Genomic DNA, 25723 nt, shown 5'->3' on the forward strand with positions numbered 1-25723 from the left:
TCCTTCCTTCCTTCCTTCCTTCCTTCTTTCCTTCCTTCCTTCCTTCCTTCACCCTCCTCTTTCCTCCTCTCTTCTTTCTCTTCACCACTTCTGCACAATCCCTATTTTGTATTCTGTTTTGTCTTGCTCATGTCCACCATCCATCTATTCCGTGCACCTTTGGCTGATCCTCATTTTTTATTCTGCATAGTCTGTGCTGTTGCATGACTCCCTGACCTATAATATCATTGGAAGAATATTAGCATTAAACAGATGGGCCTTTGCTTCTGGGGGAAGTTTTGGGTTATTAAAAGGTTTTTTAAAAGAACTATGATCTTGTAGAAGCAATCCATAGTATTTTCTTACTCCTGATCATTCCTAACTTGACCTAGCTCATGGTCCATTTGCAGTATCTCCACATATTCTCATGGGTGGGCTCTATGTCTTATCTACCCAATAGTGCCCTAGTCTATACTATTGCTCTCCAAACATTTTTCATTGCATATTCCTATCTTTTTTAAAAGAGTATTCCCTCATATATATTTATTTACATATATGCAAATATATACACACACGCACACATACACGTGCACGCACATAACGTGCACACACACGCACACAAATACATACGTGAACATACATGCATGCACATACAATATACACATACATGTGTACACACATGGATACACATACATGTGCACACATACATGTGCCCTTCATATACACAGGCACATATGCATATACACATAACATGTATATACACATACACATGCAGGTGCACATACACCTGCACACACAATGCACATACACATGTACATACACCTACATGTGCACATACACGTGCATATACACATTCATATATACATACACATATAGATGCACATAGACATGCAGATGCACATACACATACATCGATACACATGCATATATACACATACACGTACATGTACATATATGCATACATATACAGTACACACACATACATATACACATATTGTATGTACTTTTGTCTGTCAGTATATAAGCATTTATTAAGTACTTTCTATGCACCAGGTAGAGTGTTAAGAGTCAGCTAAGTGGTGCAGTGGATACAATGCTGGTCCTGGAGTCAAAAAGATTCATTTTCCTGAGTTCAAATCTGGCCTCAGACATTTACTAGCTGTGTGAACCTGGGCAAGTCACTTAACCCTGTTTGCCTTAATTTCCTCATCTGTAAAATGAGCTGGAGAAGGAAATGGCAAACCACTCCAGTATCTTTGCTAAGAGAGCCCAAATGAGATCATGGGAAAGTCAAACTGGACTGAAACATCAGAAGAAATGGTGCTGAGCACTAAAGATACCTACCCCCTCAAATAGGCAAAGGCTAGACCCTAAGGGTCTCAAAGTCTAATGTGGAAGACAGTGTGAAAACAATTATGAATAAACAAACTTTATACTACTGTGTGACTCACTCTGGTCAAACCCCAAATAGAAACAGGGCAGGGCACTTATTCCCCAGCCACTGCCATGGAGACTTGAACCAATCCTGTGAGGGACTCCTGTGGTAGCCACAAAATGATGGGGTGGAAAGCAAAGCTGGATGAGTTTATAGTGGGAGTGTTTGAGATGGGAAGGAGGGGGATTTTTGCCCATGGCATCTACCTGGCTGTTGCTCTGGGTGCTGAATAGTGGTTCTGTCATAACGGCCTGTTGACCAACAGCTCTGTGGGGCTGTTTACTGAGGCAAAAGATGGAGATCATGAACTTGCCGAGCAGCTGGAGGGGGGGTGAGAGGAGCATAAGGGGATACTGGGTGAACATTAGGTATAGTTGTGTTGAAGAAAAGCCCAATATTTAACTATTGGGAATAACCTATATCTTCTCCAACTGAAGAGTTTATTCCATGCCTCCACTTAGATCATAACCAGCTCCTAGGTGGGGGAATCCCGGCAATAATAACAGTCATGAGCATGATAATAGCTAGCACTTACAAGTACTTAGTGTGTACGAGGCACTGTGCAAAGATCTCTACAAATGTTATCACATTTGACATTGCAACAATGCTGGGCAGTCAGTTCTGTTATTCCTCATTTTATAGTTCAGGAAAATGAGGCAAACAAAAAGTTAAGTGACTTACCCAGGGTCACACAGCTAGTGCTCATATTTTCTCGACTCCAGGCTCAGCATTCCATCTGTGTCACCTAACTGATACAAATTATAGAAATTACTTATTTTATTATTCTTTATTCACTTGTTTGTTTTTTCTTCTAGGGATAGTTAAACCATATTCTGTTGAGATGCTGTGGATCTCATGCAGATGATGCTCTGTCATTATGAGACTTGATGTTCATGAAATGTTTCAAGATCATCCAATAAAAAGCTATTTTGGAATTTATTACTAAAATCACTTCAGATTTTTGGATACAAATTTATTTAGTCCTTTCTACTTTTCAAAGGATTTTTATATATGTGATTTAACCATACAACATCATTATAAGGCAACTGAGGCATGAAGCTTTTGAAGGATCCTTATGTAGAAAGGAGATTACATAGGATTTGCTTGGTACTGGAAGAACAAACAAGGATCATTGTGTATTAGTTGTTGAAAAGGCGATTCTGGCTAACAAGTTTTTTTAAATTAATAATATCAATAATATTTAGAAATAATAAAATTAAAAGTTATATTAAACATTAGTCATTGATAATAACTAATTAATAGCTAACATAGCACTTTAAGGTTTGCCAAGCTTTTAACATATGTTACTTCATTTAAGTCTCCCACTCCTGTGAGGCAGGTGTTATAATCCTCATTTTTCACATGAAGAAACTACTGATGAGAGAAATTAAGCATCTGGCCTAAGATTCACATCTATCACGTGCCTGAGCTTAAGTTTGAACTCTGGTCTACCTGTCTCCAAGTCTAGCACTATATACACTGAACCACCCAGGTGCCTAGATAGAAGGAAATATGCCCTAATGATTAGGGCTCTTCATAATTGAGCTGATTTAGGGTGTAGTGGGTCTGCCACCACTGCTGATCTTGAATTGAGGACTGGATGATCCTTTGTAGGAATTGCTGCTGGGTTTTCATTCAGACATATGTAGTACTCTAGGTAGATCTATGGATCCTACCTTTGGAGTGGGTACGTTAAGAGGTCATCTCGTTCAAACTGTCTTTTGCCTGATGAGGAAATTATAGTCAAGAGAACCTAATTGATTTGCCATGATTATATAGGTATTGTTTCTTTAAATGGCAGGGGAATGTTTCAATCCCAGGTTCAATGACATCAAACCATGCTGTTATATTTCTGAAGTAGCTTCTAACTCAGAGATTCTGTAATACCCAGTATTCAGATGAAGAAACCAAGTCACAGAAAGATCAAGTTTACACTTGGCTTTTGGAGCAGAGCTGGCTGTAAAACACAAATGTTGTTATTTCCAAAACCAAGTCCCTTCTACTACAGCACACCCCTACTTATACTAATAGTCATTATATGTGTGTCTACACAATGTTGGCAGCCCACAAACATGTCCGCTCTACCACCTTATTTATGATACTAGCAAAATGATAGGATAGGAAACCTACATAAAACTGCTCTTCAAAAACATTTATGCTTCCTCCAAAAGCCTGAGTAATCAAAGCTAACAGGCAGATCACACTTTAAGGTGGATAGAGCACTCTCATAAGCATTATTATATTTGAGTCTTACAACAATGTGTAGGGCAGATAATTCATATTTTATTATCCTCCTTTGATAGTTGAGAGAATTCATCCTTAGCAATGAGTGCCTCCTTGCTCAAGGTCATACTTTTTACCAGAGTGACACATGACTTCTATCCTCCATCCCCACCCTGCTCAATGTCTTCTCTTTTCTGCTAGGAGTTAACTCTCTTGATTTATTTCCAAAATATGCCCAAGGCTAGGAATTGAGATTTTGACTCCGCTGGACTGCCAAGAGTAAAAGACCAAGGATCTTAGGATGGAGAATTAGAAGGAACATGAGGAATCATTGAGTGTCTGAACTTAAATGTGCAGGAAGAGTGACTTGTTCAGAACCTCAAAGGTAGCAACCTCCTCATGGTCACACAGCATAGACACTGAAAGGCAAGAGATTAAAAAAACCAGTTAACTCAATCCAAATAGAAATGTTTATTTATTCATTCAATGTTTCAGTGCAAAACTTCAATTCAGCAAACATATATAGGGTACCTACTATGTATAAGCATTGTGGTAGACCTTTCTTTAGCAGGATTAGATACAAAAAGTATATCTTCTCTTGCCTGGTGTCTTGGTTATCTTTCCACTAGTGTGAAAAATTAATCCTGTGAAGTGGTTGCGTGTTCAAATTCACACCATATGAAGTTATAATTATGTCAAATACAGTAATTGATTAGATACAGCCCAATGGAAATACACAGTGTGTATTTGACTAATGCCAACAGCTCATTGGATTAATTATTCACACTTATCCACACCTATCTGTTTTTGTATTAATATGTGTGTGTTGTCTCTCAGTAGAATGAAAGACTCTTGAGGTCACTTACTGTATCACTTTTGCGCTTGAATTCTCAGTATCCAATGTAATGCCTACATAGAGGCTTAATAAAATGCTTGTTGATTGATGGTATAGATTGATATTGATTATATATGTATATAGATTGATTGATTGATTCATGGACTCTCCCAGTTTAGAGTAATCTGTAGACCAAAAACCCCCTCAAAGACTGGACAATTTCATTGCTGTGCTGAATTTCCAGGTATGCTTCAAGTCTATTTTGTGCAATAAAAAGAGATGGGAAAATAAAGTATAGAATTCTTGTTTTTATCATTCACAAAATTTTATTAATTATCCCTCTCCTCTGGGGGGGGATATTTGTGCTTAAAATATAAGGGCAGCTAAGTGGCATAGTGGCTAGAGTGCAGGGTCTGGAGGCAGGAAGATCTGAGGTCAAGTTCAGCCTCAGATTCAAGTTCATCCCTAAATCCTTATTGTTGTGTGACCCTGGACAAGCCATTTAATCCTGTTTGCTTTAGTTTCTTCATCTATAAAATGGACTGGAGAAGGAAATGGCGAATCTAGTATCTTTGCCAAGAAAATCTCAAATGGGGAAAAGAAGAGTTGCACACAACCGAAATGCCTGGACAACAACAAATTATCATTTTAGTAATGTGCAGCTATATTCCAATGGGATACAAATCATTGACCTTACTGTTGATTAGGAGTTCTGGGCTCTTATTATAACCTGACCCCAACTAGCTATGTGACTTTGGAAAAGTCACAACCTTTCTTCATATGTAAAATGTGGAGGTTGAGAAGATGATGCCTAAAGTATCTCTCCCAGTCTTAATATTCTAAAATGCATCCAAAACCAAGAAATTGATGAAACTTCTCATATATACCTTAAAAGGTAAGAAATATTTTTGGTGATCTTTTTTTCCACATACATTGCTACATAGCATAATTCTCCTGAATGATGTTTTCTTCTTGGTTATTATTAATTATTATGATTATTACTGTTTTAAATGCTGAGTGCTGATTCAACTGGGACATTATGAGTAACTTTTCAAAGATGCCATCTATTGTGACAATTTGAGAATACAATAGAAATGTAAAAGATTTGGGGGCCATGCACTCATAACAGTGTAAGCATTTTTTTGTCCTTGACTAGAAGCAATTCAATTATTTTGTTTCTGAAATAAATTAAGTAAAGCTTATTGAGTCTGATCAGCCTTTGTTTCCAGGGAATTACAGTTCAATTTCATTTTTAATTAGAATTGAACATTGTGGATTTCTTAGCCCTGGTAAGCAAGATCTAGCAATAAAGTGTGCACTTAATTTGTATTAAGTTTCTGAAATCTAGTGGAGGGAATGAGCAATATGTCTGGTTAATATTTAAACATCTCACAATGTTCTGCTGTAGAAATTTCCATTTATTAAAGCTGCTGTACTATAACAAATTACTTTCTCTTTCAAACAAACCTGGTATCACAACCTGAGCAAAGTGTATACAATAGGAAGGGAAGAAGAAATAACAAGACACATTGACTTCCATCTGATCCTTATTGTCATATTCAGAAGCTTCTCTAAATACCCTGAAAAGATAGGATGGGGGTTTAAATAGTATTTTGCTAATAGGTGCAGGTGTCTCCAAATGAGATAGCCTGTATCTATTTGGGGAATCACTAATCTTTTTATGGCAGAACATTAAATACATTTTCTGCCTTGTTGAACCTTCATGAGAAGAAACTGTCAATCATAAAATCAGTTGTCTTAATGTTTCCTCCTGTTTCAGTTTTTCACTCCTTGCTCTGTTCTGTGTTTTGTTTGTACAATGCTTTGTAATGCTATTCATTAGACTGGAGGTTGTTTTGAGATATGCAGCAAAGGTATCTTGTTTTCCATCATTTCTGTGCACTCGGGCATGGAGCAGGATGCATCCTCTGCAGAGCTTCCTGTCTTACTTAATACAGTACCTGGGGGTGAAAGGTGGGGTGGAGGGGTCTGCCTGTGACTGTAGCCACCTTCTGGACTACCACTTCAGCACAGGAAACTTCTGAACTATACCCCTAGACATTTTGGATGGGAAATACAGCAGGTTGATTAGACATTCAATCTAGTGTTCAGAAACTGTCAAATTAAAAATGGATTTTTGCCACTTTTTTCTTAAGGTCATGTGACTTGGAACATCAGATTTAAAAAAAAATGTAGACATAAATGATTTCTCTCATCCCCTCAAAGTGAACATTGTTTATTCCAGCTAGCCTTTTCTGCCCTAAGAAGAAAAATAGATGATGGTATCTGATGTTTGCATGCCTTTTCTCTTTCAGAAAGTGACCATCCCAAAGTTTCCTAGTCACTTAAAGTACACTCTGACTCTTCTTTGGAAAAATGTGTGTTTTTATTTTCAAATAACAAATGTAATTAGAAAAGGAGTAACTTCTAAATGGAATAAATATTATCAAAATTATTGCCTGATCAATGAATGAATCAATAAGCATTTATTAATCACCTGATATATACCATTTACTGTGCCAGGGGCTAGGGATACAAAAACAAACAATACAGTTCTTACACTCAAGGAATTTGCATTCTATCTGAAGAAATGATGCATATATATATATGTAGATGCAAAATATTAGATAATGACAGGGGTGGAAAGGAGGAGACATCAATAGATAGAGCCGATCGGAAAGGCTTCATGTAGAAGATGGCATCTAGCTGAGCTTTCATGGTAACTTGGTATTAGAAGAGTCAGAACTGAGAAAGGTATGCATCATGGGTGTGGAAAACAGCCAGGGCAAAGATACTCGTGTGAGGGACAGCAGGAAGACCAGTATGTCTAATGAACATCTGCCAAGTGCAAGGTCTTTGAAGACCAAAGTTACAATTTATGTCCTTCAGTGTCTTCTTGCAGATGGCAGATGTTTTGGTAGTTACGTGTTGATTTTAAAATGAAGGATTGCATGAGACAAAGTCTCTATGTTTAAGGAGCTTACAATTGAGTAAGAATCAATCGCCTGATTATATAAAGGGTAACTATGAAAATGGATACAAATAAATTCAAAGTCGTTAAATATGAGGTAGTTTGGGAACAAAGGCCCTGGGCATTGAAGTTCTAAAGAAAGGCTTCATACAGAAGGTGGTGGTTGAACTGCAACTTGGAAACACCAAGGGATTCTGTGAGCTGGAAGTGAGGCTTCCCGACATAAGAGACAGCCAGTGCAAAGATGCAGCCAATTTGGCCTCTGTAACAGTGTGGAAAAGAGAGAGTAATTCCCAATTAGGGTGGAAAAATAGTTTGGGGCCAGGCTTTGAAGGACTTTAAAAATTAAACAGAGTAGCTTATATTATTCCAAAGGCAATAGGAAGCCACTGGATTTTATTGAGTAAAAAAAAAAGTGATATGGTCAGATCTGTGCTTAAGGAAAACATAATTGGCAACAGAGTGGAGGCTAGATTGAAATGGGGAGATACTTGAATCAGGGACAAGTATTTAGAAGCTGTTGTGATTATCTAGGATAGAAGTGATGAAAGCCTGAACTATCAGTGTGAGTAGAGGGAAGAGTCAGATGGGAGAGATGTTATGGATGAAGAAATTTCAGTGTTTGGAAATTGCTTGGATATGTAGGGAGAGAAAGAGAGGGAGGGAGAGAGCGAGGAAGAGGAATACAGAGACAGAGACAGAGAGACAAAGAGACAATAAAAAAGAGTGAAATAAAACCAATCTAACTAGATGTGGGCATAGAATATACAGATACATCATTCTATCCTTACCCCAGAGGCAGCCTTTGGGGCAAACCTTTTTTTGCTGCATTGGGATGTGCTTCCTCCCCATGCAATCTGCAGGTCAAACATGGGAATTGAACAGTGAACATTTCAGTCCATCTGTGCTAGCTCTGTACCAAGTACTCATGCTAGTACTTGGGGCAGTCCAAAATTTCTCACATAGCAGAGGGTGTCACTAGTCAAACTGATCATCTGATAAATAATGGGGGGGAAATCAGCTGCTCCATGAAAGACATGACCATATCTAGAGAAAGGGAGTCAGGAATAATTGGAGACTCTCTGTCTCTGTCTCTCTCTGTCTCTCTCTATCTCTCTCTTATCTCTCTGTCTCTGTCTCTCTCTGTCTCTCTGTGTCTCTCTCTGTCTCTGTCTCTCAGTGTCTCTGTCTCTCGCTCTCTGTGTCTCTCTCTGTCTCTGTCTGTCTGTCTCTCTGTTTCTCTCTGTCTCTCTCTGTCTCTGTCTCTCTCTCTCTGTTTCTCTCTCTGTCTCTCTGTCTCTGTCTCTCTCTCTGTCTCTGTCTCTCTCTGTCTCTGTCTCTCTCTGTCTGTCTCTCTCTCTGTCTCTCTCTCTCTCTCTCTCTCTCTCTCTCTCTCTCTCTCTCTCTCTCTCTCTCTCTGTCTCTCTGTCTCTCTCTCTGTCTCTCTTTCCACGCATACACACACACTCTGTTCCTGTTTCCCCACCCACATATTTATATCCCTTTCTTTAGTGTAAATGAATTAATCTAGATTGAATGAATTAATCTTTGAGGCAAAGATGCAGGAATTTCTTTTCCCAGCTGAAATAGATTAGATATTTCACAAAAGATGACAGAAGATAAGATAAAATGGGAATGGTTCTTTCCTACAGGGGTGGGCAAAATGTTTTAAAATATTCCGAATTTTGTTATGCATGGGCATATAAACACTTCTGTAACAGGAATAGGGTATGGACCTGTGGTTTTCTCAGCATAGGAAATTTCCTCTATCAATTTAGGTCAGTATGTCCCCTAAAATTTATTGTCCTAGAGAACTGCCTAGAACACCAAGATACTATGTAATTTTGTGCAGTCTCAAAGAAATTGTGTGACAGAGAAAGGACTTGTATCTGGTTCTTTCTGGCTTTGAAAGTTCTCTCTTCACCAGAGTATATTACTTCTCATTTCCATGGATATTCCATCTCCAATAGTGCATGCTAAAGTTGCAGTAATTTAAAAAAAATGTGTTTTTTTTTTAAGCAATTGGGGTTAAGTAACTTGCTCAAGGTTACATGGTCAGGTGTTTCTGGGTAGATGCTAAGTGTCTGAGCCCAGATTCGAACCCCCAGGTCGTCCTGACACTGGGGCCGATGCTCTTACTCACTGTGCTACCTGGCTGCCCCAAGCTGCAGCAATTTTAACAAAAGCTCCTGTTTGAATCTTGGGATTGAGGAGGTGGTCCCCTGGGAGGTGAGCCACTGACTGTTCTAGCTACTGCATCTAAGTGCTCACAGCAGAGTGTCCTGGGGGTCCTGAAGCATTTACTATGAAACATCCCTGTTTAAAGCAGACCCACTGGAGAACCAAGAAGCAAAACCAAATATGGTGCTACCTGCCTTTCTCATAAGCAAATCAATAAAGTGTCTAATGAAGCCTACAATGATTGTCAGAAATGAAGGCTAAACTCAAAGAGCTTGATCTTTCAAGACATGTAAGATCAGTAAAGAGTAAATTCTACTTGCATTTTACTTCATATGTTACAAAGTGCCTTCCTCAGTATTGCATTGGGAGGGACATAGTACATGTTGTAACCATTACCTGTTTTTATCCTCCCTATAGCAGAGTGTCTTAGACAGGAGGGGAAAAGCAGGTTGGGTGGAGTGTGTATGGACAAGCAAGATCATTGAAACTAGTTTTATTCCATCACTGTCGTTTCTTCAGTAAGGTGCCTTAAATAACTTAATACCTAACCTCTATAGCAACTAGATGGCATAGAACTGGACTTGTAGTCTGGAAGACTTGGCTGTGAATCTTGCTGCAGACACTGGTTCTTTCATCCTGGGCAAGTCACTTAACTTTTATTTGCCTTTGTTTCCTCATCTGTAAAATAAGAGAGTTGTACTCATTGGCTTCCAACTCTAAATCTGTGATCTTAGTTGATCTGAACAAGACAGTGGCCACTTGGGCAGCTACCTTGATCTGTCTGAATACTAGATTTGCCTATTATTGGATACCTTATTTCTTTTTTTTTGTCCTTTTGGATACCTTATTTCTATACTAACCTCTTGGCCAAAGTGCATAGGAGTGGAGCTGGATTTGGAACACTTAGATGGATTTGCAACTGGTTAAATAATGGCAGCAGCTAGGTAGCACAATGGCTAGAGTGCCAGATCTAGAGAGTCAGGAAAATTTGTCTTCTTGAGTTCAAATGTGGCCTCAGGCATTTACTATCTGTGTGACCCCGGGTAAGTCACTTAGCCCTGTTTGTTCAATCTTCTCATTTGTAAAATGAGCTGGAGAAGGTAATGACAAACTACTTTATTATCTCTTGCCAAGAAAACCCCAATGTGTGTTTGAGGTTTCTTAATTAAAAGATTTTTGAATTTCCTTCTATTCCTAATGTCCTATGAGCCTATAACTCTATTAAAACATGAATATAATCCTCTTTCCACCTCATTTACTTTTAACCCAAAGGTGTTTTAAGTCATCACATTTTTTTACATTGTTTTTTCGCATCTTCCTCCTTAGCTTTCGCTGCTGGAAAAAGCTGGATTTGGAGGCGTTCTTCTTTATGTCGATCCTTGCGATTTACCAAAGACTACCAACCTTAGCCGCAGCCCCTTCATGGTTTCACTGAATCCTGGAGGAGATCCTTCTACACCTGGTTACCCCAGTATTGGTGAGTTGAGCCCTCTTTCCTAATACTGAAGTGTTTTGAAAATGACAGAAATTCTACATTGTTTGACCCAACGAAATGATTTTGACTAAAGACAACAGTGATTGCTAATAACCAAGAGGTATTGACCAGAAGATTCTAGGGAAAAAGTTTCTTAAGAAAACTATTAAATTTGCTCTTCATCTAGTTAATACTTTCATCACATAAGGAATCTGTTGTCCATAGCAAATCTCATGACATTTTTATTCGGTAGATGAAAGTATTTTGAGAATCATTATCATTTTTATATTGTCCTGTCTCTATCACTAAATCTTAATGAAGTGGGACAGTTTTTTGTTTTTGTTTTTTGTTTTTTTTTTTGGTAAGCAATCGGGGTTAAGTAACTTGCTCAAGGTAACACGGCCAATTATTTCTGGGTGTGGTGCTGAGTATCTGAACCCGGATTTGATCCAGGTCATCCCAACCCTGGAGCCGGTGCTCTTACTCGTTGAGTCACCTGGCCGCCCCTAAGCAATTGGGGTTAAGTAACTTGTTCAAGGTTACATGGCCAGTTATTTCTGGGTGGGTGCTAAGTGTCTGAGCCTGGGATTCGATCTCCAGGTCTTCTCAACACTGGAGCCGGTGCTCTTACTCGCTGTGCTACCTGGCCGCCCCTAAAGTGGGCCAGTTTCTTCATTTTAGCTGATAATATAATAATGGAGTTGAATTTGTGGTGTATCATATCAGAGAAATTGTGAGTCAGGAAAACAAGAAAGGATAGTATGATGTGTGTCTGCCCGTCCACCGAAGAATTAGAGCTTGTTGGTCCACCTAACGCAGACACAGAACCACTATCTTCCATAGTCTATGTAGAAATGTATTTAATTGCTTCTAGACTCTTGAACCTTGGACCAGGGCTCATCCTCAAAGAATTAGCTCCTGTCAGAATTTTCTCAGTCAGGTTTGTCAGATGTTTCCCATTAAGTTACAATGATGGGGTCACCATTGTGCAGAGTCTTGACATTATTAGTTCACAGATTGACTTTTATCAAGTTTGATTAAGTCTTTGGGAATGGATTAATGCTAACTATACTCAACTGGGATAGATTTATAAACCAGAGTACTATTTCATTAATTTACAATGAAAGCGATACCAGGCTGAGAACTGAAAACTAAGGTCTACATGTGGTATAATCCACTCTGTAATCAAATACTAAGTGTTAACAACTGATTTTGTGAGTATAAGGCTAGAACCTTTGGATCTCTGTCTCTCTACTCACTATAATCCTTTTTGTTTGACAGCCTCAAGTGCTCTTCTCCATGGTTCGTACTGTAGCAAAATATATCAGACTATGAGCTTTATTTAATATTCCCGGTGTTACAATTCAGTGGGTCTGTGGCTTGTTTATCTACTGTCTGTTCAACATCACTTCTGAACCCAAATATCCTGAAAAGAATGAAAAATAACTCTGTCATTTGTGACAAGACTTCACAGGTATCCTTGGTCCAGTTACTTGGACAAATGTCTAAAGACTGCCTCAAATTGGTGCTAAATCAACTGAGACAATTCTAAACTGTTGCATGACAAGAAGAGAGGAAAATATAAATATTTGCTTGGTTTCCTCAGTGGAGTCTTGAATAGCTGAAACATGGAATGCCTTGGCATTCAGTTGGAAAAGAATTGGCCTTTCTCTTAGTGCCTCACTGGTCCCAATCAATTTGGCTTCCACGTTTCCAAAGAGAAAAATGGTATTTAACATGATTTACAGAACTATTTCAAGAATGCTTCTTTATTAAACAATGTTTCAAAAATAATATTTAGCATAATTTTTTTTTGATTTGGTGGATTTATGGCTTTTTTGATATGTGACTACTTCCTCCCTAGGTACAGATTGTAACTCCATCAGACCCCTTTGTTTTGTGTGAGTCTCTCATAACTTCCCAAAAATCCTCCAAGGAGAATCTGGCAGATATATTGGAAGCCATCTACTAATTCTTTTAATATCTTGATGGTGCAATTGATTCAGTATTTCCATCAGTTTTAACACATTTTTTTCCACATGACTGACTTATCTAATAGACTAAAAGTGAATTAAGTTAATTTGGATATTTATAATGTCAAAATGACTTTATTAGTCATTCTTAAAACAATATGGCTGTTACCGTATACAGTGTTCTCTTGGTTCTGCTTGTTTTGCTCTTCATTATTCCATGCAAGCCTTTCCATGTTTTTTCTAAAATCACTGAGTTTATCATTTCTTATAACATTCCATCACAATCATATGCCACAACTTGTTTAATCATTCTCCACTTGAAAGCATCCTTAAAATTTTCAGTTCTTTGCCACCACAAAGAAAGTTGTTACAAACATTTTAGAATGTATGGGTTCTTTTCCTTTTTTCCCAAACATCTTTGAAAATAGACCTAGTAGTGGTATTGCTGGGTCATAAATGACATATGAAGAAAATCACTATCTGCATCCATCCAAAGAAATGGTAAATAGAAGTATTTATAGAATAATTTCACACACACACACTATTTCTGTTTAATTGTAGCCATCTCTAGAGTGGGAGGAAGGGAAGAAAATAAAGGAAAAAAAGAAATTCACATGATAACTTTATTATACATTTAAAAGGAATGCCAAGTTGCACATAATAGATATACAGTTTCATTTACTTGTTTTATTCCATAAACTAAAAATAAAGTAAATAAATGGGGAGGGGATAATGAATTTAGATAGAGATAGTAGGTTTGTAAAGTACCTTTTCTGCTTTAGTTTAAAAAAAGGTTTCAGTTATGTAAGGTTTCCATTTAATATGTAAGGATGTATTTATTTATATAACATTGTATAATTGTTGTCATTAGTTTATTCCTAGCTTCCTCTAGTGATCTTTCCTGATTCCCCCAACTGTCAATGCCTCCCTTACCCCCAAACCTACCTCTTTTCTGTTTTGCATACATTTTGAATAAGGATATATGTTATCTTCTTTGACAGCATGTGAGCTCCTTAAGGGTATTTTTGTCTTTCTGTCACCAGTGCCTAGCATATAAATGCAGCTTAATAAATGTTTGTTGACTGATTTTGGTTAATAGCTTGTAGAAAGCATTCTTATGGTTATTGATCAACGGTAACTTGTGCTGTTTTATGTACTTTTATGTCTTATGAGCTGCATTTGACTCAGTACTTCCCCAAAGATTCTTTCAGTTTTCCATGTACTATGTCAGCCATAACAGAATACTTTCCAGAGCCTGCTTTAAGAATTTCCAAACCTACCATAAACTACACCCAGATTCAAGAGTTCTTATATCCTGCACAATTTTCATTTCAAATGCTTTATCAATACAAGGTCATTAAGGTGATATGGTACACTCAGAGAGCAAGAAAACTCAGGCAGTTTAATTTCTTTACACAACAGTAGCTGTTTGATGTGCCATTTGGTGAAGGCTTCACACATAGTGGTGATCAAAGTCTACTGCCGGTTTTATTTTAAGTTTTTATCAAGTTCTTATGGATAATGGGGAAGAGTTAGAGCCTACAAATATAAAATTGCCAAACTTTCTACATCTCCCTCTGTGTCTGTGCATAAAAATTGCGCTTTTTCTACGTGTTATGAAAACCCTTTAATATGTTGTTGGAATTATGATCTTATCAATACAGTTCCTCCCTTCAGTGGTTTGTAACAGACGTGTCAAACTTAACTCAGGCCAAGTACATGTACGCTGAACCAGATGAAATTGTCATTGGGAATTTTTAGCCAGATAAATAAAAATGAAGTGCAAAATAATGTTAATGTGTAGTTTTCTCAAGCCCACATGCGAACCACAAGGCCCTTTTCTGTTTGAGTTTGATGCCACTGGTGTAGACCAGATGCCATTCGCATGTGTTCATCTCCTGCTTTTGTCCACATCCTTCCCTAGTTCCCCCATGGAGGTGTGGGGAGAGGTTCCACCCAATGTGCTGGAAGTCTTCTTCTGTGTCTCCTAATATTGTGTGGATACAGCGAAGCACACGTATTGTATTGTCCATCATTTATCTCCTGTTTTCGCTCCATGACTGGCCCACCTTCTTTTTCCATCAAATGTTTCATGACATCCTTGGTTCCTTTCCTATTTAACTCTATGTTGGTACGTATAACAGCTCCATCATAAGAACTACACACCTCTCTAATGTCTTTCTGTAATCGTCGACTTTAGTATTCTGGAAATACTGGTCATTTCATGACTTTTAGCCATGCCACATCACAAGAAGAAAAACAAATGAGCCTTTATTTCAAGGAGATTTATCTAGAGCATGAAGAAGTTGTCACTTACCTAGGGTCTCACTGCTAGGGTTAAAGGCAAGATTTTAAGTCAGATCTAACTAGTTCCAAGGGCAGCTTTCTAGCTACTCCACCAGATTGTGGAACACACAGCTGATGGCCCACATATGGCCCACAATACTGAGTGTGGTCTTAACAGATTAAAACGAATTGAAAATATGCAATAAAACAAATAAAATATAAATACTATTGCATTTTAAAACTAAATCAATATGTGCCTTGCAGGGTTCCCCCTGTACAGATTAATGGTCACTTTTTCTGTTTGATTTTGATCCCACCGCAGTACACTACACAGATTCTCTAAGCTTGAAAGATTTATTGTAAATAGAAATGAATAATTTCTATAAACAAAGCTATCAGCCTCTTCCAATATGTGCCTATATATGAATTACATCCTGGCCTTACATCAGGAAGACCTGAATGGGAATCTTGCCTCTGATACTTCCTAGCCATATGACCTTGGGCAAGTTGCTTTTCTCAGTTTCCTCATCTATAAAAGGATCATGATGACTTTTGCACCAAATACCCAGAGTTGCTGTGAAGCGCCAATAATATAATACAATGTAAATCAGTTTGCAGACTTTAAGATACCATCTCGGTTAGTCGGCCAGTCAGTCAGCAAGAATTTATTAAGTGCCTACTGTATGCCAGACCCAGTGCTAAGCCCTGGGGATACAGAGAGTCCAAAACAAAGCAAAAACACTTATTCTTCCTCTGAACCTCTGAGGAGACTACCTACAAATGCCTACTTACATAGAAACAAGACATATATAGGAGGAATTGGAGATAATAAGCCTTCAATTTGGAAGAAATTAGCATTCGGAGGAATTAGGAAAAAGCTTTATGTAGCAGGTGGGATTTTAGCTAGAGTTTGAGTGAGTAAACCCATGGAGATCAGGACATACAGATAAGGAACTAGAGAGATCCAGGCATCGAGGACAGCCAATGAAAATGAGAGAATTAAGGAGATATGGTATCTTGTCTGAGGAACATTGAAGAGGATGCTGTAACTGGATACAGAGTATGTGTGTGCTTGTGTGTGTGTGTGTGTGTGTGTGTGTGCATGCACGCACATGTGGGGAGGCAGGGAGATAAAAGGTGAAATGAGACTAGACAGATAGGAGGGGACCAGCTTGTGAGGGGTTTAAAAGCTCAACAATGCATGTTATAGTCGATCCTGAAGCTTATGGGGAGCCACTGGATTTCACTGAACAAGGAGGTGACATGGGTAGACCTATACATTAGGAAGATCAGCTTGTACAGCTGAGTGGAGAATGGACTGGAGTGGGGAGAGACTTAGGGCAAGAAGACCAACCAGTGGGTTATGACAATAGTCCACATGTGAAATGAGGAACTGTATCTGGAGGACAGCATTGTTATAAGAGAGAAGGACTGGGTGCAAGAGACGCTATAAAAGTAGAATTGGCAGGATTTACAGATTAGATATGGGGCGAGAGTAACAAGGGGTGGAGTCTGAGTATCTGGGAGGATAGTCCTGTCTTTGGTGGTACTTTGGTGGTAATAGGAAAAGAAAGAAGAGGAAAGGACTGGGGGTGGAGGAAGGAAAGACCCACATGTATACATGCACATATATATACATATAAGCATACGTGCACATATATATATACACACATGCTCATATATATGCATAAATGTTAACATTTTAAGAGGTATAAATGCTACAAATAGAAACATCACAATGTTTATTTAATTTTCTTTTACACATAGTTTTGTGAATGTTGATTAATAAATATTTAATTTTGATGAGAGGGCACCCTGTTACTATGCATTACACATGTATCAGTTTCTGGATGACTTTCTCAGACTGGTGGATCAATAAAGGGGGTCTTCTTGTTTGACTACCTTAGTCACTTGATCTGATTCCAGTAGACTGTGCGGTTCCATCAAAGCTGTCATTTTTTTGCATCAAAACGTCATTCTTTGGATGACCTCAAGGCTAAGTTTACAAACTCAATCTTCTCAGGAATTGAGTAATAATTCATGAAAGATTTTACAAAATTAAAAATTGACTGGAGTGATATATAACACTCGATGGTGGTTATGTTGAATTTTAATTTAAAAAAGCAAAATTATTATAAATAATTAACATTTCAAATATTTTTGTTTGTAGCACTTATGCCTTCAGTTATTAAGGCATAAAATTAGACCAGGGTTTTTGGAACACTGTTTTTGGAACATATGTGTGTGTATACACATACATATATACATACATACATCTGTGTTTATATATACATTTATACAAACATGCATATACATACATATATGGCAGTTATTGTATGAGTTTATCCATATGTAATATGTACCTTATATTTAAATATATGCACATATTTAGTACTTAATTTTATGCACTATGTCTCTTCTCTTGCAGAACCTATTATATTAAAGATATGTTTAGTTTCTCTATAGCTTCACTTCAGAGTGTAAATCTATCTTCAGACACAAAAAGAGCTAAGTAAACCAAGATATGAAGCAACCTATTTGTCAGCCTTCATATGTAAATAGCAAAGTGCCATTGCTATGAGCACTGAGACCCCTTTACTTAAGATAAGGTCCTTGGTAATAGGATTCCTATCTAGGTGGCAAAAGAATATAAATTAGTTCATGACGAATTCTCAGGAAGCATTGATGGAAACTGGGATCCATTTTAAAATACTGAAATGTAACAGCTCAATTCAATAAAAACTCCATTCTGTTGACATGGATTACCAGTGTGATTTTCTTTCAAAGAAATTGTGTTATCATTGTGATGAAGGAAGTAAAGTGACTATATTCTTAATGTTCAAAGCTTGACTTCATGATAATTCTTAGATAATATATGTATATATGTTCTATATATACACACTATATATATACATGTTATATATACACACATTATATACATATACACACATTTTGTTATTCAGTCATTTCAGTCATGTCCAACTCTTTATCACCCCATTCGGAGTTTTCTTGGCAAAAATATTGGAGTAGTTTGCCATTTCCTTCTTAAGTTCATCTTACAGATGAGGAAACTGAGGCAAATGTGGTCAAGTGACTTCCCTAGGGTCACACAGCTAGTAAGTGTCTGAATATTTGGACTCAGGAAAATGAGTCTTTCTGACTCCAGACCTGACTAAGTCTATCTACTGTGCCACTTAGTTGACTTGTATCACACATATATATATATATATACACACACACACATATGCACACATACATACACATGTACATACATACATATGTACATCCATATCTGTAAAATTGGTAATGATAAATTTGGGGACAATTCACATTGTGTGAATGAGATTATTAATTTCTATATGCCATGATCCCTATATATTATACATAATCATTGTTTTGTTATATTTTCAATTTGAAAATAGGTACATTTAAAGAGTCTAGTGTATACTTATACACATATATGCATTATCATATTATAAAATTCTAAAAGCTTTGTACAAACTTTGTTTTTTTAACTTTTTCTACTCTGAACTTGTAAATCTGAAGTTTAATGCAACAATTTTGTGCTGCTGGATTTTTTTTTTAAGGAAAAAGTTTGCAAAGTCATTGCTTAGTAGCTTTGCCTCTTTCCAGCTGCTGAATGCAAGTGTATCCTCCTGCTTACATCCAGAACTTGTAGTGTGCCATTTCCATAACTATAACCAAAGCTATTAAGTCAAGATTTCAACAACCCAATCCATGTTCCCATGCTTTCTACCTACCCTTCCTTCTATCCAGGTCAAATCCCCCATCTTGGTGTGGTCTCTATCTACACAGAGGAACTTCTCCATCTTGGCTTCAGTCCACCACAGTCTTTGGTAGTGAAAAGGTGAACTTAGATTATATTATATTCTTACTCCATCTAAATCCCACCAGTAACTATTTGTGCCTGTATAACTTTGAGGAAGCAGCTGAATCTCCCCAAGCTCATTTCCTTACATGCAGTATGAGAGGGTTGGATAAGAAGCCTTCTCTGGTCCCTTCCAGTTCACAATCTATGATCTTAGAATCATATATTCCTATTATATCTTATTGTTCTTTATATCCCCTTCCACCTCCATCATGTAATAAATTTCCTGACATATAATTGGTTTTCAGAACAAGTTTGATGAATGAAGGAATGAACAAATATGGAAGAATTATGTGTAGCAATAAATCTGAACATGTAAGGATAAGTATATAAATTATTTGGAGATTTCCTTTTGTTGTGGATTATCCACAGAATTAATTCCTTTATCACCCTGTATAATTGAGGACTGCCTGTCTTTAAATTTAAAAATCCAAAAAGCATATGCATGTTAGCTACTCTTAACACAGCTGTTTACAGTTTAGTGTTGAAACAAAACACCGTGCAGATTTCCTAAATGAAACATTCTCCATTTCCAGAATTCCCCAATGTGTTTTTGAATTTTAAACATGTAAAAATAAATCTTGTAATGCTACTTAAAACTGTTATTGCATTTGCTTCAAACTGCTGCTATTGTAAATTTCAGTCTAATGCAATTTCATTTGAGAGATGCATGCTGTATGATAAATGTTTTCTCATTTTGTCTTGCCTATCAACAGCCACTTGGTCCTAAGATTTTGAGTTAGGATTGAAAAATAAACTTTTCAAATGAGCTATTATTATAGGAGAATCATGTGTCAATGCTCAGGAGGGCAAACATACACTGAAAACTGTCACAAGTGCATAGCCATGTGACAGAGGTCCTTCACACCCAAAGATAATCTCATTCTAATGTAAGAGGTAGGAAGATTGTGAGACCTGGCTAGAGCTTAATGGTAGACTTTGGCGAGATGTACTTTTGAGGATGAGGAAAACATTCTTCTTCCTGATAACTCAGAAATAGGAAGTGATGATTTGGGGACGCAGGTGGTAATATTATAGATTCATGTGTATATGAATAGATTCATCAATCATTCAGTCGTTCAGATTTTTTTTCAAATTACTTGCTATGTACCATGCATTCTGCTAAGATTTTAGAATACAAAGAGCAAAACAAAACATCCTCTGTGCTGAACAACCTTACCTACTATCTGAGGAGACAAAATGAACTCAGAAGTAAATACTAATATATGCCATTGTTTCGTAAATAACATGTGGGTGGCACTGGAATTTTTGGACTCCAACCTCTAACAGGTTCACTCTTGATCTGAGCAGACAGGAAGATAGCTATGGAGGGTTTAATATTCTTACTTTGTTCTAGTCTGGTCTACTTAGAGGGATTGCTCATAATGGGAGCACCAAATCCTACAGTATTCTCTAATCACCCTTCTTCCAGTGGCCAGCGAGAAGGGGGGAGCAGCTCCCTCACTGTCTCAGTGAGTTCAGTTGAGGCAAGCACGACATTCCAGCTTGTGCACTCCTCTAAATCCCTCAAGCCTCAATGGGGGCTGGTTGGGGCACACACAGCATTACACTGTCCTATTCCCCTATGGATTTCCCACTCACTGACCAGTGGCCACTTGCTTTCTAGGGCAACAGACAAAGAAGGCGTCTTGCCAACATGAAGCTCACAGGTTAACTTTAGCAATATCATCATTCAGCACAAACATAGTAAAAATCACATTTTGTCACCCCTGTATCTCATTGCAAGTATGGTGGAGATATTTACAAGTCATGAGCCTGGGGAATATTATCTTACACCTGGAAACTAGAGATTGTTATGGCCTTGCATCCTGAGAAGCTAATGCTAAAAAGGATAACAGAATCCTTCTTACTTACAATGTAAACACAAGGTCATTTCATTATGGAAGCACTAGCAGCTGGGGCTTGGGGGAATCAGGGGGAAAACCTTTCTGTAGAAGCTAAACTATGAAGTAAGCTAGGGATTCTGGGAAGTGGAGGTGAGAAAGGGGTGCATTTCAAGGATGCCCCACTATACTGAGTCACGAAGATAAGAAGTAGAATATCATGTGAAAGGCCCAGCAACAAGATCAACTATACTCAAGGTAGAAACATGGAATGAGGGCTTTACATGCCAAGTAGAGTAGTTTATATGTGGTCACAGAGGCAATGGAGAACCACAGAGAAGTGGCATGTTTGAATGTCTGGTTTAGGAATTTCACTTCAGAAGGTTTGTTGGGGATGTCATTAGAAAGTTGCTACTTCGTATAGTTATACCAATCAGAATGCTATTATAATAGCCTTCATGACCGGTAACGAGAGCTTGAACTAGGATGGTGACTGTGTGAGTGGAAAGAAAAGGATTGTGTAAGAGAATCTACACCAACAGTTAGTTGGCTGTGTTTTGGATATGTAAGATGAAGAAGAGTGAGGAAATAGAACAAGACTCCCAGATAATGTTCCTGGTTGACTATAGAAAGACAAGACTAGATTTGATGGGAAGAGGGTTTTGGGGAAAAGATTATTACTTTCATTGTGGACATATTGAGTTTGAGAGGCTCATGGAACATCCATTTGGAAATGACTCATTGTTGAGAGGCTTATCAAATATCCAGTTATAAATGTCTAGTTGCCCGTTGGTGATGTGGGGCTTGACTGGAGCTCATGAAAAATCCTGGGGCTGGATGTGTAGACATCAGCTGCATAGAGATGATAATTGAACCCATAGAAGCTCATGAGAGCACCAAGAGAAAGTAGAAGAGCCTTAGGGAGCCATAATCCAAAGGTGGCATGCGACTGATGATTCAGCAGAGTAGGCTAAGAAGGAAGGGGCACAAAGCTGGAGATGAACCAAGAGGCAGCAGCAGGACAAAAACCTAGAGAGGAGAGTCAAGGAGAGTTAAGTCAACCATGCCAGGTTCTACCAAGAGGTCATTTAGGATGAGGATTCAGAATAGGCATGGCAATCAAGAGATGGATGGTGGTTGTGAAGAGATTAGTTTCAGTTGAGTGATGAGGTCAGAAGCCAGATTTCATTTGTTTGACAAGTATAATATGAGAAGATAGGAAATGGCAGGAATGAAACTAGACAACTTTTTTCCTTCCCTAGAAATTTGTCTGTGAAAGGGAGGAATGATATAGAAGTATATTTTCAGAAGATGGGGATTTTAAATTTTGAGATTGAGGATTTTTAAAGGCATAAAATACCTGGGTAGATGTGTAAGTAGGAGAGAAAAAACACTTATAAAGAGGAAGATTAGTAAAGGGTTTGGTGATTTTGGGGGTAGATGAGGTGAAATCTGATGGGGAAAAATGAGAGGGAATGAGATCTAGGCTACTTACAACATGTTCTTCACATAGTGAGATGTAGAAGAAGGCTCTGAGGGCATTTGCATTTTATGAGATTCTTCTGAAATGGGCCTGCATCATGGAATCAAAATAATATCTTTGGGAATCTAAGAGCCCAGATAATTCCATATCCTCCCCCCTACCCCATCATCCATTTTACAGACAATGAAAGTGAGCTTCAGGGAAGTCAAGTCATTTGTCCAATGTCATATAGGCAGTAGTGGTCGAGCAGGGCTCTGCAAACAGGTGACCTAATATTAGTATCAGTGAATTTTTTTCCTTGCAATACCACCTAATGTGTTCCTCCTTCCATGATGTATTTAGAGGGACAGAGCCTTATTTGTACCCTCCCCAATTCTTCCCTCATTCTGCCTCTACAGTGAATACAAAGTGATATGCTTCATAGTTCACCCTCTTGGGGGTTGGGGGTGGGTGGATTGCAGCATCTATAGCTGTCATGTGTTGCTAAAAATAATAGACCATGGAGAGAGAGACTAAGATCTCTGTGGCAGTCAAGTGATGTGGTTGCCCCAGAGGTAACACCTGCTGAAACACCTGCTTTATGAGTCAGTAAGAAACAGTGCAAACCATGTAGCAAAACATAATCTGAGTGACTGTTTAACAATTAAAGTTGTAATTAGATTTATAATTGAAATATTTTTTTTTCTGATATGGTCTAGGATCTGGCAAAGCCGGCTCAACTAACTAATCTTTAACTCAGCAGGATCTGTTCCAGTCTGTTGCTGACCTTGCCCAATAATCTTTGGATTTAAAATGTAAGATGGAACAAAATAAAAATTTTAAAAATACTTGAATGGCCTCCTGTGCATATTTCTTAATATAAGTTTATTTTGTTGAAAAAGTGAAAAATATGGCTGCCTTGTGGTGATATAAAGATGACTTGAGAAAATTCAGATGGCATTTCCTCCTCTAGAGAATGAAAGCATGTATTTATCAGTACTTATCACTTATGATTAGTGAGGCAGAAGGACTATTGATACAAAAATATTAAAGAACTAAATAAAACTCTTAAATCCCTCTACCTTTTCCTTATGTTATTCTGTCCATTTTGGAGATATATTATAGTCATGCTTTTAATTATAACTTCAATTATTAAATGATCAGAGTTTCTGTCTCATTGTGGTAGGAGTCATGGTGACTTGGTCTAAGTTCTGACAGATCCTACCAAGCTGGAAAATATGGTCTGGGCCTAGCTTTGGGCTGTGAATTTGCACTTGGGGGCTCATCACAAGCTCAGTCACAATGGGATAAATTCTTTAGGTGCAGAAACTTTATTTTTTTTAAAACCTTTTTATTCTGAACTTAACAAACAGCCCATAAATGGGCATTTGCATACATGCAGCAACATAGAAAAAGAGAATTGTACATGAAAAATGTAGTTCTCTATTATGTAGATTTTGTTTTTCTTTTAAAGTATCTAAGATTATGAGTGGGGCCAAGATAGCGGAGTAGAAGCACAAACTTGGAGTGAGCTACCACTCCAGTCACTTCCAATACATGTAAAAAAAATGATTCTAAACAAACTTTAGAGCTCCAGAACCCACAAAGAGACAGGGAGAAACAAATCTCCCACTCAAAGAATCTGACAGGTGGTCAGAAAGGGTCTATCACAGTGAGCTGGGAGCTGAGCTAGGTCCCATGTGAGCCACAAGGTTCTGGCCCCAGGAGGGACCTCACTAGCAGCTGCCTGAACAGACTTCAAGAGAGTGAATCATCAGTAGTTGTGGCAACTTCCAGACTTCTCAACTCATAAATGCCAAAGAAAGTAAAAGGTCAGTAGTGAGCTCTGTTAGAACATGGAGGGGAAGCAGAAGAGAGTGGTCTGGCCCCTGCCACTGGGGTGAGAAGCGGTAGAGGTATGGCAGCTGCACCACATGGCTTCTTCCAGAGCTCCTGGCCTGTAGATCTTGGGACCAAGTGACCATTAAGAAGGTAATTGCTCTTGCTTTAACCTACTTGAATCTGGATCGTGGTCTTGGGTGGTGGTCCTGGGGTGTGTGGCCAGTGTACCAGAGCTTGTGGAGGCTGTAGAGAGGGCATCCCCCCGATAGCTCTGGCAGCTGTGAAAACCACAGTGATTTGGGACCAATCTCTCCATTCTGGAAGCAGAGTTCTACCATGGCAAAGAGAGGAAATGAGACAACCTTATTCTCATTGAATTTTGCTTAAGGAGGGAATAACATACACATTCAACTGGGTATCTTACCCTACAGGAAAATAGGGGAGTAGGGTATAAGAGGGGGATGATAGAAGGGAGAGCAGATTGGGGGAGAGGGTAGTTAAATGCAAACATTTTTTAAAAGGAATAGGGTCAAAGGAGAATATAGAATAAGTTGGGAGGTGGGATAGGATGGAGGGAAATATAGTTAGTCTTTCACAAAATAACTACTATGGAAATGATTTAGGTAACTACACGGGTACAACCTATATTGAATTGCTTATCTTCCCAGTGGGGGCAGGTGAGAAGGGAAGAAAGGAAAAAAATGTGGAACTCAAAGTTTTAAAAACAAATGTTTAAAAAAATTGTTTTTTTCATGCACCTGGGAAATAAAATACCAGCCTCCAGGGTATAGAAATCCATCTTGCCCTACTAGCAAGTTAGGGGGGTTATGGGGGAGGATATAAGAGAGAAGAGATTGGGGGAAGGGGTATTCAGTAGGCTTGCTGTTTTGGGGTGGGGAGTAGGGGAAAGATGGGGAGAAAAAATTATAACTCAAAATCTTGTGGAAATGAATGTTGAAAACTCTAAATAAATAAATTCATTTTTTAAAATAATAAAATATCTAAGATCATCTTCAACCTCTAAAAGTTGTCTTGCTTCCTTGAGCTTCTTTCTTTTTTTGAAAGTTTTTGAATTTTTGACTTTTTTGCAATTTTTGAAAACAATGCCTCAGTGCTTTCTCATTTTTTCTACTCTATATCTACCCATATATCTCCCTTTGCCCTACTAACCCATTGGCAAAAAAAGGGGGGGAAAAGCCCATGTAACTATATTATCTATGTATATATAAACACAGATATATATAGATATATATATACACACACACACAAACATGTGTGTATGTGTTTACACACTAGATGTATGTGTCTATATACACATGTGTATGTGTT

General features: G+C 38.0%; 1 protein-coding gene across 10 annotated transcripts in view; it reads left to right on the top strand.

Moving 5' to 3' along the window:
* The window catches only part of NAALADL2 (N-acetylated alpha-linked acidic dipeptidase like 2), a 1484638-nt gene that overhangs the window by 981270 nt on the left and 477645 nt on the right, over positions 1 to 25723 (top strand). For all 10 annotated transcript variants that reach the window (XM_069083604.1, XM_069083606.1, XM_069083602.1 and 7 more), the window contains one exon: positions 10951 to 11101. In XM_069083604.1, coding sequence (XP_068939705.1) covers positions 10951 to 11101 — 151 coding nt within the window. The remainder of the gene's footprint in view (positions 1 to 10950; positions 11102 to 25723) is intronic.

The sequence above is a fragment of the Petaurus breviceps genome, unplaced genomic scaffold, assembly GCF_028583685.1.
Source record: "Petaurus breviceps papuanus isolate PSGF00001 unplaced genomic scaffold, PetGlider_PUasm1.0 173, whole genome shotgun sequence".
Classification (NCBI taxonomy): Eukaryota; Metazoa; Chordata; class Mammalia; order Diprotodontia; family Petauridae; genus Petaurus; species Petaurus breviceps.